The 15101-nt window shown below is 46.2% G+C and overlaps 1 protein-coding gene and 1 long non-coding RNA gene across 4 annotated transcripts; one reads left to right on the top strand and one right to left on the bottom strand.

Annotated features, from left to right (window-relative positions):
- On the top strand, nt 1-14156 carry LOC307206973 (vomeronasal type-2 receptor 26-like). 3 transcript variants are annotated; one of them, XM_079960527.1, is made up of 6 exons: nt 2-1338; nt 2122-2413; nt 4126-4980; nt 6403-6621; nt 9011-9134; nt 12472-14156. In XM_079960527.1, exons 1-6 carry the CDS (start codon nt 1124-1126, stop codon nt 13374-13376), a joined length of 2610 nt encoding a protein of 869 aa, XP_079816653.1. In that variant the 5' UTR covers nt 2-1123; the 3' UTR covers nt 13377-14156. The 3 variants fall into 3 exon arrangements, with proteins under 3 accessions (XP_079816654.1, XP_079816653.1, XP_079816652.1); XM_079960526.1 differs by having other exon boundaries at nt 3-1338; nt 9008-9134; XM_079960528.1 differs by lacking the exon at nt 6403-6621 and having other exon boundaries at nt 1-1338; nt 9008-9134.
- Nucleotides 9141-10750, bottom strand: LOC307207286. Its single transcript, XR_013834608.1, has 4 exons — nt 10641-10750; nt 10333-10472; nt 9569-9862; nt 9141-9406 (listed from the first exon to the last, which is right to left on the bottom strand). It is a non-coding gene; the product is annotated as an uncharacterized lncRNA (long non-coding RNA).
- Nucleotides 14157-15101: the final 945 nt, after the last annotated feature.

Raw genomic sequence — 15101 nt, 5'->3', positions numbered from 1 at the left:
GGCAGAGATGAAAAAATGTCGCCTTCGTTATAGCTGCAATCAGCGCCTCCATGGAAGGGGGGGTGTCGAAGATGACACCCAAACTCTTAACGGACGGTCTTCCCCATCTTGGCCTCTGGTGCTGGTCTCCTGGCTTGCATCTTTCTCCCCAAATGCTACATTATTCTTCTGAAGCCCAACCTCAACAGCAGAGAGCATCTAAGGAGGAAAAAATTATTAGGAAATTGAACACCTTGACGTTATCCAATAAACAAACCACAAGGAAGGTAGCCATATCATCCTGTTGTTAATGTTCACTCTCCTTGGGAGATACCTGCAAGAAAAGTCGGAAGGATCTTCATCAGGGTGGGAGGCGAGGTGGGCACCCAGGTGAGAGCTGGGGAAGTCTGCTTTTCTATGTGTGGATAAATGATAAGATATGCACTACATAAATGTGATAAAGGGTCTTTTTAGTTACCCTTTTTCTATTCTTTCCCCTCTTTTTCTTTTCTATACAATTGTGTTTTGCATTTTCTTATAAATGAGCTTGAATTTTATTGTTTAATGTGTAAAAAAACACCTTTCAATAAAATTGTTATAGCAAACATGGGCAATGCCCTTCCATATTTTCAGACAGGAACTCCTCCTGGAAGGTGAACCTGAGATCTTCTGCATGCAAAGTGGGCACTCAGATATTGAACTATGGACCTTTCTATTAAAAAGCAGAGTTATGATTCTAGTCCCTTTGATTTGAATGAATAATTTCAATAGGCTTGCCAGGAGAGTGGTCCATCCAGGCTGGTATGGCCTACAGCGAAATTTCCATGATTCCAGAAAACATGTTTGTCATTTTCTCCTAAGATCGTGCAAAAAGAACTTACAGTATGAATTCTCTTCTCTTCCCTGAAATTATCACAATAACAGTCATTCCTGTTGAACCTCTGGAGGTTTACACCCATCGAGTCAACAATAAAGCAAAATACAGGACAAAACAGTCTTGTGATAAGAAAAATGATCATGTTGAGCTACTCCATTTTATGCCTGAGTATTGATCTCTCTGACTGGAATTGGTAGTTTTCAAATCAGGTTCTGCAAAGGTGCAATTGTTGTTTCAAGGGGAATATAATCTCTCTCTGAGCTGCGGATGATTCGGCTGTTGCTCTTGTCCTGGCTCCTGCCTCAAGTCAGCTGCTTGACGAAGAGGACAGAGACACGATCCATGAAGCCCTTTCGACTCTATGAAAACTTCCATAGGGAGGGAGATCTCATTGTGGGTGGGAATTTACCCCTGTTCAGGGCCGTGGTCAAAGACCCATCCTTTAAAGAGTATTTCAGAGAACAGGACCATCCTGAGTTAAAGTAAGTATTCAGACAGGTAGGGCTCTGAGTTGGAAACTGGGTTGCTTTCCCTGCCCCTGCCCCTGCCCCCCCCCAACTGAAATGCTGTTCATCTTTCTTGTGCAATCTGGAGACCTCCTATGGCAGGGCAGGAGTGGGGTGGGATCTGCTGTGGAGGTTGAAAGGAGTAAAATATCTCTACAGCAATTTGCTGTATATTCTCTCTCCCAATTTCACCATTCCATTTAGTAAGAAAGCACTGCTTTGCATCCAGTTGCTTCCTTATTGTTCAACATCACTGTTAATTTTGTGAGATTTAAATGTTTCTCTCTCTTCCCAGTTAAACCCATTTCCATGATTTTCTGGGGTTCTTCCAATATTATTATTATTATTATTATTATTATTATTATTATTATACCCTGCCCAACTAGTTGGGATGCCCCAGCCACTCTGGGTGGCTTCCAACATACAGTGGTACCTCTGGATGCGAACAGGATCTGTTCCGGAGCCCCATTTGCATCCAGAAGCAAACGCAATCCGGGTCGCGATTCACCACTTCTGTGCATGCGCGTGATGTCATTTTGACCATCTGCGCATGCGCGAGCGGCAAAACCTGGAAGTAACGCGCTCCGTCACTTCCGTGTTACCATAGCGCGCAACCCACAAATACTTATCCCGAAGCTACTTCAACTCCAAGTATGACTGTATATCAAAACATAATATAACATCAAACATTGAAAACTTCCTGATACAGGGCTCAACTTTTCTATCATTCCACCCATAACCATTTTACTCCCATTGCAGGCTTGTCCCCAAAAACTACCAGTACATCCTGGCCTTGCAGTTTGCTATCAAAGAGATCAACGAGGACCGGACTCTCCTCCCCAATGTAACTCTGGGTTCCCGTATCTACACAGAATGCAATTTTGCAAGCAAGACCATGGAGGCCACGCTGTCTCTGCTCTCCACGGGGAGACAAATGGTGCCTAACTACAAGTGCAACCGTCGGGACCAGCTGCTGTCTGTCATTGGGAGCCTAGACGCCACGACTTCAAGACAGATGGCATCCATCCTGGGCTCCTTCAAGATCCCGCAGGTGAGGAGAGCCACTTGCAGATGCTATAAAGATACAAAAACCCATTCTCTGTAAATTGCTTCTGTTATAATGCCTAGATAGCTCAGTTGGATAGAGCGTGGTGCTGGGAACGCCGAGGTTGCAGGTTTGATGCCTGCCTGGGGCAGCTGCATATTCCTGCATTGCAGGGGGTGGACTGGATGATCCTCAGGGGTCCCTTCCAACTCCACCATTCTATCACTGTGATGGTTAGTGATCAGTTTGGTCTTCTGCCTTCAAGTGCCTCATTAAGCTGTTGACAATGAATCATGATCAGATATGGTACGATTGATCCTAATGCCCACTTACCCATTCCCTCTTATCTCATTTTTAATCCATTTTTATCCCTTAGTTTCTTTCTCCAGCCCAATAAATGAATGTCCTGATTATACTCCCATTGCCAATTACTGGTGGTATTATTCCACCTCTCTCTGTGAGAGAAGAGTTCTTTTTAGAAAGAAAGTGAAGAACTCCTGCCCCCAAATTTACTCCCCCCCCCTTCAATTTATTGTGCAGAGCCAAAGGCCTTTACAATGTACAGCAGAGGACACGGCAAGGCTTTCCTCTGAAATCACACAACATACCCTATAAAAGTTTACAGCATAGAAAGTTTGCAGCATAAAATTTTAACATTAGAGAGCATTAACATATCTTGAACAGAGCTTTTAGCTGCCAGAGCAAATTTGGCTACAGTTGACAAAGTTTACTCACCTGTTGCAGTTTCCTAAACTACAGTCATACCTCAGGTTGAATGTGCTTCAGGTTGAGCGCTTTTGGGTTGCGCTCCACGGAGCACATTACTTCCGGGTTTCGCCGCTTGCGCATGCGCATGCGCTCAAAATGATGTCACGCGCATGCACGGAAGCGGCAAAACACGACCCGCACACGCGCCCACACGCCGTTGCATCTTACGTTACATTCAAGATGCGAACGGGGCTCTGGAACAGATCCCGTTCACATCCTGAGGTACCACTGTACCATGTTGACCCAGATAATAGTTTCATTCAAACTTTAGACACATGGAGGAAGGGGAAATGACAGGGTGAAAAATATGGAAGCATTATGTTCAATAAAAATTATATCAGGGGGGGATATTATTGCATTATGCAAAGTCCAGAGAATCCAGAGTCCTGCATTCTCAAAAGGACAACTTCAGTCGGTGCTGAAAGTGAATTTTGGGAGACATGCTGCGTTTAAGGTTGGCATTTTGCTTAGGCTTCATTGGAAACTGCAAGTAACTCCTTGAAAGCCCTGTTTTTATGATGAACTTTTTATAGACGGAGGCCTTTTGTGGATGACTTAAAAAATATTACAGCCAAATGAAATTGTGGGGAGCATTTGAGATAAAAGCAGCAGAAATTACAAAATAATTGCAATAGGGATGCTTTGTAATGTTTAATGTTTTTATATATGTTGGAAGCTGCCCAGTCAGATGGGCAGGGAAGAAGAAGAAGAGGAAGAAGAGGAAGATACTTTTTGTAATAAAGATTGAATGCAGTAGAAAAGGTTTGAGTAAAGACACTGTGGAGGTGCTGCTTCTGGTGAAAATGCTCAAAAAATGTAATAAAAATTTGTGTGTGTATAGTTTTGATGGAGGACGGGGTGGCAGGAACTGAGAGACCTAGAAGCCATCATGGAACGTTCACATTAAGTCTCAAAGGTCACTTTCAAAGCACAGTTCTTGCTCTTTTCAGCTGGGTTATGGCTCCTTTAACTGTGACAAGGAAGATGAAACGGTACCATCGTCTTTTTGCCGCATTGACCCCAACCAAGTCCTCCAGTGCAGGGGTTTAGTCCAGTTACTCCTGTATTTCCACTGGAATTGGATTGGACTCCTTGCTCCGGAGGAGAGCAGTGGCGAAAACTTCATCCAGACTCTGACACCCCTCCTTACCCAGAACGATATCTGCGTGGCGTTTGCCAGAAGGGTCATTCCAGAAACGGTGGCTTTTCTGCAGCATGGAAAAATATGGATGAAACACATTTCGGATCTTTTCAAGAGCGACGTCCAGGTGGTGATTGTCTTTTTGGACTCCAACACCTTGCGGAACCTATTGGGTCCCATGTCCGTCATGAAAAAGCTCAACAAGATCTCAGCTAGGAAAGTTTGGGTCCTGACAGCCCAGTGGGATTTCGTCACTGAGGGGTCCCAGAAGCAATGGAAGGGGCTGAAATCTTTCCATGGGGCCCTTTCCTTCCAAATCTACTCAAAGGAAGTGCCAGGGTTTGCCCAGTTTCTCTCAGAGTTAGATCCACACCAGCCACAGGCAGATGCCTTCCTCTGTCGCTGGTGGAGAGTTGTGTTTGACTGTGAGTTTCTGGGATCAGGCCTCATACCTTCACGGAGCAAGAGAAAATGCACAGGAGAGGAAAAACTAGAGGACCTGCCGGCCTTTGTATTCTCAGTGACCATGACTGGCCACAGTTACAGCATCTACAACGCCGTTCATTCCGTGGCCCACGCATTGCATGACACCATGCACTCACCGGGAACCAACCGTGCAGTGATGGGAGGTGTCAACCGACTTCCAAAACTCCAGCCATGGCAGGTAATGTCCTCGCGCTGCCTAGTTTGGTGACTTGATTGGAGCAGCAAGAATGTTGCAGAAGCTGCAACAGAGATGGGGAACGGGGACCACTAGGTGGCGCATCGGAAGATGGCTGACAATAACATCTCTCCGACCCACACGAGGTAATTTGGAGGCTATGATGGGGGTAATTAGCCTCCTTAACCCCCCCCAGGATTGTGGGGGGGACGGCCCTTGCCTGCTGTGCCTTATACCACCCCCGAATTTGTGGGGGTGGGGGCACTAGGCACAAAGCCCTCTTGTGGGATTCCAGCACTCCTCGATGCCGTCTCTGATCCGCGCCTCTAGTTGCAACAATCTTCAAAAGAAACAATTTGGACGAGATAAATTGCACATACTTCAAGGAAAAAGGGGGAGTAAAGACTGCTGACAGAAGAGATCTCTGATAACAAGACAAGAATAAAATATGAGAAGATATGTCAAGATACGGTAAGAGAAATGATATGAACAAGATATGATGTGGAAACACCAAGATAAGACTGGATAGAATTATGAACTTTGTCTGGACTGATTGGGACTGATTTGGACATTAACGCAGTAATAAGAAGATGATCTGAATCCCCCTTTGGATCTTGAAGTATGGGTTCCCCCAACAAAATTTAAAAATTTGGCTTTGTAATTTGGAATTTATGCGATGTGATTTAATTTGATGTGATTGGCCAGTTTAAAAAAATTATCTTAAAAAAAAAAAAAAACAGAGATGGGGAACCTCAGGTCTAGGGCTGCGTGTGACCTATCTGGGTTCTCTTTCTGGTCCTCAGAACTCCTCAGTAGGGCTGGACAAGATTTAGTTTTCAACTTCAGGATATACAGTTATATATCACAATGTCTGAAATAAGGGTGGAGCTGCTTTTAAACTTTGTGATATATCACCAGCTAAGCATTGTGATATATTGATATAGACTGTCCTCCTTAACAGTCACCCAGCTTTAAGGTGACGGGGAGAAAGTTGCAGGAAAGGACCATGTTGCCACGTGTGCCCTGTGCTGTGTTTCTTGCTTTCCTTCCCCCCAAGGACAAAATATGGCTGCTTCTGATCTTCATCTGGTTTTGCCTTCTCCTTGTCCCCCACCCATGCGCACCCTAATTTTGGGAAAGGCAGGCTGGGGCTGCCATGCGGGGCCCTGCAGAGCAGTGGAGCTGCTTGGGTTCCCATCAATGCATGCGCTCCCACTTACATGAGCAGCAAAAATGGTGCCGGAATGGGGAAATCCCAACTTACTGTAACAGAACCTCTGTGTGAGGGAGTTCTACCAGGGAACTGCAGAAATAATGTGGCTGGTCAAGGGAGCCGTGGACTCAAAAAGGTCGGAAACCAGTGGATCCAAGGGAGCCAGACCAACAACCCCCCTCCCCGTTTTCTGAGTGTCTCTTCCATTTCAGATTCTTGCCGCTTTGAGGAAGACTCGGTTTAACAACAGCGCTGGGGACGAAGTCTCCTTTTCTGAACATGGCAGGAGACCAGCTGGCTTTGACATCCTGAACTGGGCCTTCTTCCCCAATGACTCTTGTGCTGTTGTGGAAGTTGGAGGTCTGGATCCTCAGGCTCCGCCAGGCGAGGACTTCAGCATCAACCCAGACACCATTGTGTGGAATTCCCAGGTGGGGCAAAATGAGGGCATAAGTTCAAGGCCAGCACAAGAGTTGGCTCCCATCTCTCTGCAGCCATCGCTAGCTGCCCTTTCTTTCATGGTGGGATCAGTGGGGAAATTAGGATCTCTCATAGAATCCTAGAGTTGGAAGAGACCACAAGGGCCATGGAGTCCAACCCCCTGCCAAGCAGGAAACACCATCAGAGCACTCCTGACATATGGTTGCCAAGCCTCTGCTTAAAGACCTCCAAAGAAGGAGACTCCACCACACTCCTTGGCAGCAAATTCCACTGTCAAACAGCTCTTACTGTCAGGAAGTTCTTCCGAATGTTTAGGTGGAATCTTCTTTCTTGTAGTTTGGAGCCATTGCTCCGTGTCCGCTTCTCTGGAGCAGCAGAAAACAACCTTTCTCCCTCCTCTATGTGACATCCTTTTATATATTTGAACATGGCTATCATATCACCCCTTAACCTCCTCTTCTCCAGGCTAAACATGCCCAGCTCCTTTAGCCGTTCCTCATAAGGCATAAATTTCAGGCCTTTGACGATTTTGGTTGCCTTCCTCTGGACACGTTCCAGTTTCTCAGTGTTCTTCTTGAACTGTGGTGCCCAGAACTGGACACAGTACTCCAGGTGAGGTCTGACCAGAGCAGAATACAGTGGCACTATTACTTCCCTTGATCTAGATGCTATACTCCTATTGATGCAGCCCAGAATTGCGTTGGCTTTTTTAGCTGCCGCGTCACACTGTTGGCTCATGTCAAGTTTGTGGTCAACCAAGACTCCTAGATCCTTTTCACATGTACTGCTCTCAAGCCAGGTGTCACCCATCTTGTATTTGTGCCTCTCATTTTTTTTTGCCCAAGTGCAATACTTTACATTTCTCCCTGTTAAAATTCATCTTGTTTGTTTTGGCCCAGTTCTCTAATCTGTCAAGGTCGTTTTGAAGTGTGATCCTGTCCTCTGGGGTGTTAGCCACCCCTCCCAGTTTGGTGTCATCTGCAAATTTGATCAGGATGCCCTTGAGTCCATCATCCAAGTCGTTGATAAAGATGTTGAATAAGACCGGGCCCAAGACAGAACCCTGTGGCACCCCACTAGTCACTCTTCTCCAGGATGAAGAGGAACCATTGATGAGCACCCTTTGGGTTCGGTCAGTCAGCCAGTTACAAATCCACTGAGTGGTAGCATAGTCAAGACCGCATTTTACCAGCTTCTTTACAAGAATATCATGGGACACCTTGTCAAATGCCTTGCTGAAATCAAGGTAGGCTACATCCACTGCGTTCCCTTCATCTACCAGGCTTGTAATTCTGTCAAAAAACGAGATCAGGTTCGTCTGACATGACTTATTTTTCAGAAATCCATGCTGACTATTGGTGATGACAGCATTCCTTTCTAGGTGCTCACAGACTGTTTGCTTAATGATCTGCTCCAGAATCTTCCCTGGTATTGATGTCAGACTGACTGGGCGGTAATTATTTGGGTCCTCTCTTTTCCCCTTTTTGAAAATAGGGACAACATTTGCCCTCCTCCAGTCTGCCGGGACTTCGCCTGTTCTCCAGGAATTCTCAAAGATGACTGCCAGTGGTTCTGAGATCACATCTGCCAGTTCTTTTAATACTCTTGGATGCAGTTCATCTGGCCCTGGAGACTTGAATACATCTAGACTAGCCAAGTATTCTTGTACTATCTGGGCTGTGTTTCCTCTGCTGAATCATTTGCTCCAAATTCTTCAGGTCGGGCATTGTTTTCTTTATCGGAGAAGACTGAGGCAAAGAAGGCATTGAGGAGTTCAGCCCTTTCTGTGTCCCGTTTGCATTTCACCATCTGTTTCTCTGAAATAGATTGTATCCCTCCATTATTACATTCCAATCGTGGGACTTATCCCACCAGGTTTCAGTGATGCCTATTATGTCATATTCCTTCCACCCCACATCTGCACACTGCATTGTGGGGGTGCTGTTCCCCAGACCAGATCAAACCACAGTCTCATTTAGTCTTGAAATGTGGACACATTTGATGAAACTTGATCTGAGTCTTCATTTTTGCAATATTTAAAGAAACTGCAAAGTTCTGAAATGGATCTGGCACTCCCAAGCTGGTTGTCTCTCTCCATCAATAGGGAATCTCCCGTCACCTCTTCCAAGTCCTGTTTAGTTTTTGGGGTTTCTTAAAATCTATTTAAAATCTATTTAATCAAAGCAAAGCAGTCTTGGTCCACAATGTCCCCCTAAATGATTCATTTCTTCTATGAGCCTCAGTTTTTGTGGTTCCCTATAACCTGCAGAGGTATGGAAAAGATTTGGACCACTCAAGTAGATAAATCCCTCCAAGTCCTTTTTCACTGCAATACAAACATTGACCTTGTGCAGCAATTTCACTCTTCCCTTTCAGGAGATCCCATTTGCCAGGTGTGTGAAGAGATGTCCTCCAGGGCAGAGCAGAAGAGTCCCAGAGGAGAAGCCGGTTTGCTGCTATGAATGCATTTCTTGCCCAGAAGGGACCTTTTCTAACCAGACAGGTACCGTATTTTTCGCTCTATAACACGCACCTGACCATAACACACACATCGTTTTTAGAGGAGGAAAACAAGGGAAAAAACATTCTGAATGAAACAGTGGATGTATCATTTTTGTGCTTCATGCTGTGGCCACAGACATGTGATCTGATGGTGAATTTGGGGTGACCCAATGCAAAAATCCTGAGAATCCCTGTGGATCCATGCTTTGTAACCACGTTTTTGCACCATTGCAGCCCCAGGCAACAGTGGGTGCGTGATTTTTTGGGGGCAGCCTGTAGCCATGGACATGCTATGTGCTCTGATGGTGAATTTGGGCTGACCCAATGCAAAGATCCTGAGGATCCATGTGGATCCATGTTTTGCAACCACGTTTTTGCACCATTTCAGCCCCAGTCAACAGCGTGATTTTGGGGGGGCAGGCTGTAACCATGGACATGCTATGTGATCTGATGGTGAATTTGGGGTGACTGAATGCAAAGATCCTGAGGATCCATGTAGATCCATGCTTTTTAACCACGTTTTTGCACCATTGCAGCCCCAGGCAACAGTGGGTGTGTGGTTTTTGGGGGGCAGGCTGTAGCCATGGACATGTTATGTGATCTGATGGTGAATTTGGGCTGACCCAATGCAAAGATCCTGAGGATCCATGTAGATCCATGCTTTTTAACCACGTTTTTGCACCATTGCAGCCCCAGGCAACAGTGGGTGTGTGATTTTTGGGGGGCAGGCTGTAGCCATGGACATGTTATGTGATCTGATGGTGAATTTGGGCTGACCCAATGCAAAGATCCTTAGGATCCATGTGGATCCATGCTTTTTAACCACATTTTTGCACCATTGCAGCCCCAGGCAACAGTGGGTGCGTGATTTTGGGGGGGCAGGCTGTAGCCATGGACATGCTATGTGATCTTATGGTGAATTTGGGCTGACCCAATGCAAAGATCCTGAGGATCCATGTGGATCCATGTTTTGTAACCACGTTTTTGCACCATTGCAGCCCCAGGCAACAGTGGGTGCGTGATTTTGGGGGGGCAGGCTGTAGCCATGGACATGCTATGTGCTCTGATGGTGAATTTGGGCTGACCCAATGCAAAGATCCTGAGGATCCATGTGGATCCATGTTTTGTAACCACGTTTTTGCACCATTGCAGCCCCAGGCAACAGCGTGATTTTTGGGGGGCAGGCTGTAACCATGGACATGCTATGTGATCTGATGGTGAATTTGGGGTGACTGAATGCAAAGATCCTGAGGATCCATGTAGATCCATGCTTTTTAACCACGTTTTTGCACCATTGCAGCCCCAGGCAACAGTGGGTGTGTGGTTTTTGGGGGGCAGGCTGTAGCCATGGACATGTTATGTGATCTGATGGTGAATTTGGGCTGACCCAATGCAAAGATCCTTAGGATCCATGTGGATCCATGCTTTTTAACCACATTTTTTGCACCATTGCAGCCCCAGGCAACAGTGGGTGCGTGATTTTGGGGGGCAGGCTGTAGCCATGGACATGCTATGTGATCTTATGGTGAATTTGGGCTGACCCAATGCAAAGATCCTGAGGATCCATGTGGAACCATGCTTTTTAACCACATTTTAAGTGGGGAGGGAAGGAAAAACACAGGAGGGACAAGGAGCAGGAGAGGGGTGTGCAGAGAAGCAGCTGGCTAAGAATGCAGGAGAGGGGTAGGGAGGAAAGGAAGGCAAAAGTTTTCCCTCACCTACCCACCCAAGCCAGCCAGTCTTGCGCGCTCTCTCTCTCTCTCTCCCTCCTGCATGTTTTCAGCTTTCCCCTCTGCTTGCCTGGAGGGGAGGAGCTTTCCCTGCTCTTTGTTCCGTTTGATCAAACACAGCAAGGAAACAGAGGTGGGTGGGCAGTAAGACCCTGAGGCAGAATGCCGGAAAGCAGCCGCTTCCTCTTTTCAAGTTTCCCTTCTAGGAGACGCGCGATTTGATTTTTGCCTGCTTTTTTTTTGCCTCCCCTCGCGCCATTTGGCTCCAGGGACCACACATTCGCTCAATAACACGCACAGACATTTCCCCTTCCTTTTTAGGAGAAAAAATCTGCGTGTTATTGAAGGAAAAATACGTTATGTCAAATCTAGAAGCCCGTATTGAGGTGCAGAAGTTGTTAGGAGAAGGGTGGCTTGTGGAGACAGAGAGAAATCCTGGATGAGGAGAAGTGGGAAAATCCCCTGCAACTTGGATTTGGGTTTATAGTTCTACCTGTTCACAAAGATGTCGTGAATTTGGGGCAAAAGATTCCTACATTGCAGAGGTTCGGCTAGATGGCTCTTGGGGTCCCTTCCAACTCTAAAGTATGACTCTGGGATTCATCAGAATAGTTATCAATAGTTTAATAAGTTCTAAATTGTTGATAATTATGAGAAACTGTTCCATATTTTCATAGCCTCTATTTTAATAAACATGCATACATTTTAAAAGCATGTTGTAATGGGGTAGGTGGGTATTGGGTTGTTCTTGTTTTTATTTTGGTTATGTATTTTGTGATTTTATATTGTGATTTTATCCTGTGAACCGCCCTAGGACCTGCGGGTATAGGGTGGTATACAAATTTATTATTATTATTATTATTATTATTATTATTATTATTATTTTATTATTGGTGATGATGAACCCAGATTAAACAGTTCACATCAAGACATGTTTCCGTAGCTGTGGTTAAAGACTTGGCTAATTGGGGTTTTAATCTGATCCTGTGGTCCAAAACAGAATTGTCTACCCCTCCCCCCCCCAGTGTGCTGAGGAGGACTGCACTAAGGAGGAATGGTGGGAGGCTCCCCCCCCCCCCCCGCTCCTGATCAGGATCCTGAATCTTCCCAGGAGAAGGGAAGTAGTATAGATTTGGAACAGCGGTTTGCAGAGGGACATAGTTCAGAAGGCAGAAGCTAGGAAATACTGAATGGGGAACAGCTAGGAGAAGAAGCACTGGGAGAGAGAGAGAGTTAACAGATTCGCTGTCTCTGGAAAGCATTCATCCGCTCAGCCCAAGGTCAAGAAGAGCTGGTAAGGAGGCAGCACAGAAAGCACAGTGGTTACGAGATCAGGTTACAAGACGCGGGAGTGACGGGGGTGACTAGGGAGGAAGTTGGTGGAATTCTTAACTGGGAGCACCGCCATCCCTAGGAAATGGATTCTTTGTTCTCTCGCTGTGATCATTAAAGTTTCTAACTGGTAAGAAGACTCCTTTTCCTTTGTTCTGCTTATCTACTGCCAAAGAGGGGAGGAAGCCAATTCCCTGACACCTGACAGAGTGGCAACCACAGTCGAAAACACAAATGGCACGTGTGATATATTTCAATAGTGTTTCCTTATGCCAGATGCCACTCATTGTACCAGCTGCCCTGAAGACCAGTGCCCAAACAAGGACGGTGACCAGTGCCTGCTGAAGAAGATCAACTTCCTTCCATACCAAGAGACTGGGGGTGTTCTTTTAGCTTCCCTTGCCCTCTTCCTCTCTCTGATCACACTTCTCATGCTGGCGACCTTCATCAAACAACGGGACACACCAATTGTCAAAGCCAACAACCGCAGCCTCACCTACGTCCTCCTCGTCTCCCTCCTGCTCTGCTTCCTCTGCTCCTTCCTCTTCATCGGTCGACCCAGGAAGGTCACTTGTCTTCTCCGACAAACTACTTTTGGCATCGTCTTCTCTGTTGCCATTTCTTCCGTCCTGGCAAAGACCATCACGGTGGTCCTGGCTTTCATGGCCACCAAGCCAGGAAACATGGCAAGAAAACTGTTGGCGAGACAACCAGCAAATTCTATTGTTCTGATCTGCCCCCTCATCCAAACTGCTATTTGTGTTGTTTGGCTGGCAACCTCTCCCCCATTTCCAAACCTGGACTTCCATTCCATAGCTGGAGAGATTGTAGTGGAATGTAATGAAGGTTCAGTCACCATGTTTTATAATGTCCTGAGTTTCATGGGTTTCCTGGCCCTCGCTAGCTTCACGGTGGCCTTCCTAGCTAGGAAGTTGCCTGATAGTTTTAATGAAGCCAAGTTTATCACCTTCAGCATGCTGGTCTTTTGCAGCGTTTGGGTCTCCTTCGTCCCAACCTACTTGAGCACCAAAGGGAAGATCATGGTGGCTGTGGAGATCTTCTCCATCCTGGCCTCTGGTGCTGGTCTCCTAGCTTGCATCTTTCTCCCCAAATGCTACATCATTCTTCTGAAGCCCAACCTCAACAGCAGAGAACATCTAATGAGGAAAACAGGAATCTAACCCACTTCAATCTTCCCTGCCAGTTAAATTTTCACAAAATTGTAGGATGTAAAACTTATAGCAGTCAAGTACAACACTCATACAGTGGACATGTTAGGGGATGTTTTGTCCCACTCAGGAGACTTCCTGTTTCCTCCTGAGCTGGGACAGACTTGAAGAGGGTATGGTCTGTTGTAGTAGCATAGAGGAGCCCACAGCCTCCATGTTTGGATGAGTGTGTGTTCTCCATTGTGTATGTTGCTGTGTTAGGAGAAGTGACTGCTTAGTCGCAGTCACTTGGGACTAACTTCTTTATGGAATAGTTCTAGTTGTTATGTAACCTAAGCCTGCCTTCAGAGATATGTCTGTGAACCTGAATGAATCTGTGAGTAAACTACTTTTATATTAAGTTTAATCAGATTCTCATGTCTATTCTTTTTAAGAGGCAGTAGAAGGGATCTCACCAGGAATCTTAAGTAGTGAAGCTCCGACAAGCCAGCAACAAGCTAACCACTGTGTAATTTAAAAAGGGGGATGTTTGGAACTCTGCTAGAATATGGAACTTGCTAGCACAAGTTAGGAAGGATATGATTAAATAATATATCCTCTCCTGCCTTCCTAATCATCCCCACAAAAATGAATCACAGTTTCCTAGTTATCAATACAAACTCTCCCGTCAAATTCTGCAGTTGGCAATGAGAGCAGATTTGGTTACTTTCCAAAAGTCTAAGCAATTGTCTGTATTTCCCCCGAATATCCTTTTTCTCTCAATCAATAAAAACTGTGAAAAACCAGAGAGAATTGTGCCATTCTATTCCAGTGTTGAAGTTGCTGTGTCTTCTCCCTTCCTTGGAGGTGGGCCATCTGGCATGGGCGCTTTTGCGGTTGGGCTGAATGACTCTAGAGGGACCTTCCAACCCTACAATCCTATGGTTGGCTCTCTCCCCACCCATCGCTTCTTCCCCTGGGCAGTGGGGGATGCCCGTCTCTGAAAACCTAGCTGTGTCCCCTTCTCCAAAGGAATAATATATTCTGCTCCAGTGCTAGATCCCACAGAGAAAGGCTGGAGGTTGCCAGACCAGAGAGAGTTCCCAGTGCGATAGTTGCTGTTGGGGGCCAGCAGAGGCCTTTTATCTCTCTGGGTCCAGACTAAGTCCTCCAGGCTCTACCCCTGTGGGGAGGGACTTCAGAGTCTTAAAGGGTCAACCCTGTGACCTGAAGATGCTCCTCCATCCCAGAGCCTCCCTTCTGGGACAATTCCAGGCTGGTGATGGGTAGTGGGAGGCACCTGGTTCTTCACACTCAAGAGAAGGTGCCTGTGAAGGTCCAGGCCTTGGCCATATAGGCCCTGCGGGGGGGGGGGGGGGCTGGGGGGGCTGGGAATTCTTCCGTTTCTGAAAGGTGGCTTGAGTTGCCTCTAGAGCGGCCCTTTTAAGGACAGCTTGCAGGAGCAGTAAGTTAAAAAGTTCAGGGAGCACATTTCTACCTGACGGAATGCTGGGTACCAAAAATGATTATAACTGTGCAGTGTATTATTTGTATGTGTGTGTTGGGTCAACTTAGCCCTATCGATTTGGATGCTGTCAGTGGGTTCTTGTTATTATCTTGTTGGGCTGTGTGTGTATGAAAGAGGAGCCACCCCAGGGTGAAGGCGTCCTGTTATTTCAGTCTGTTGGTTAGTTTTTGTAGTACAGCTGTTATCCATACAGTTTGGTACCAGTGGTCCATGTTCATTCCAGACAGATC

Source organism: Podarcis cretensis (genome assembly GCF_951804945.1).
Source record: "Podarcis cretensis genome assembly, chromosome: 18".
NCBI classification, from domain to species: domain Eukaryota; kingdom Metazoa; phylum Chordata; class Lepidosauria; order Squamata; family Lacertidae; genus Podarcis; species Podarcis cretensis.
The sequence above is the reverse complement of the archived record's forward strand: the minus strand, read 5'-3'. Positions and strand labels throughout refer to the sequence as shown.

Bases quoted from the DNA above. Each gene is read 5' to 3' on its own strand.
- LOC307206973 (XM_079960526.1), top strand. From the start codon at position 1,124: ATGATTCGGCTGTTGCTCTTGTCCTGGCTCCTGCCTCAAGTCAGCTGC. The intron at 4,981-6,402 runs GTAATGTCCTCG...CTTCCATTTCAG, and splicing joins CAAAACTCCAGCCATGGCAG to ATTCTTGCCGCTTTGAGGAA. The intron at 6,622-9,007 runs GTGGGGCAAAAT...CTTCCCTTTCAG, and splicing joins CCATTGTGTGGAATTCCCAG to GAGATCCCATTTGCCAGGTG.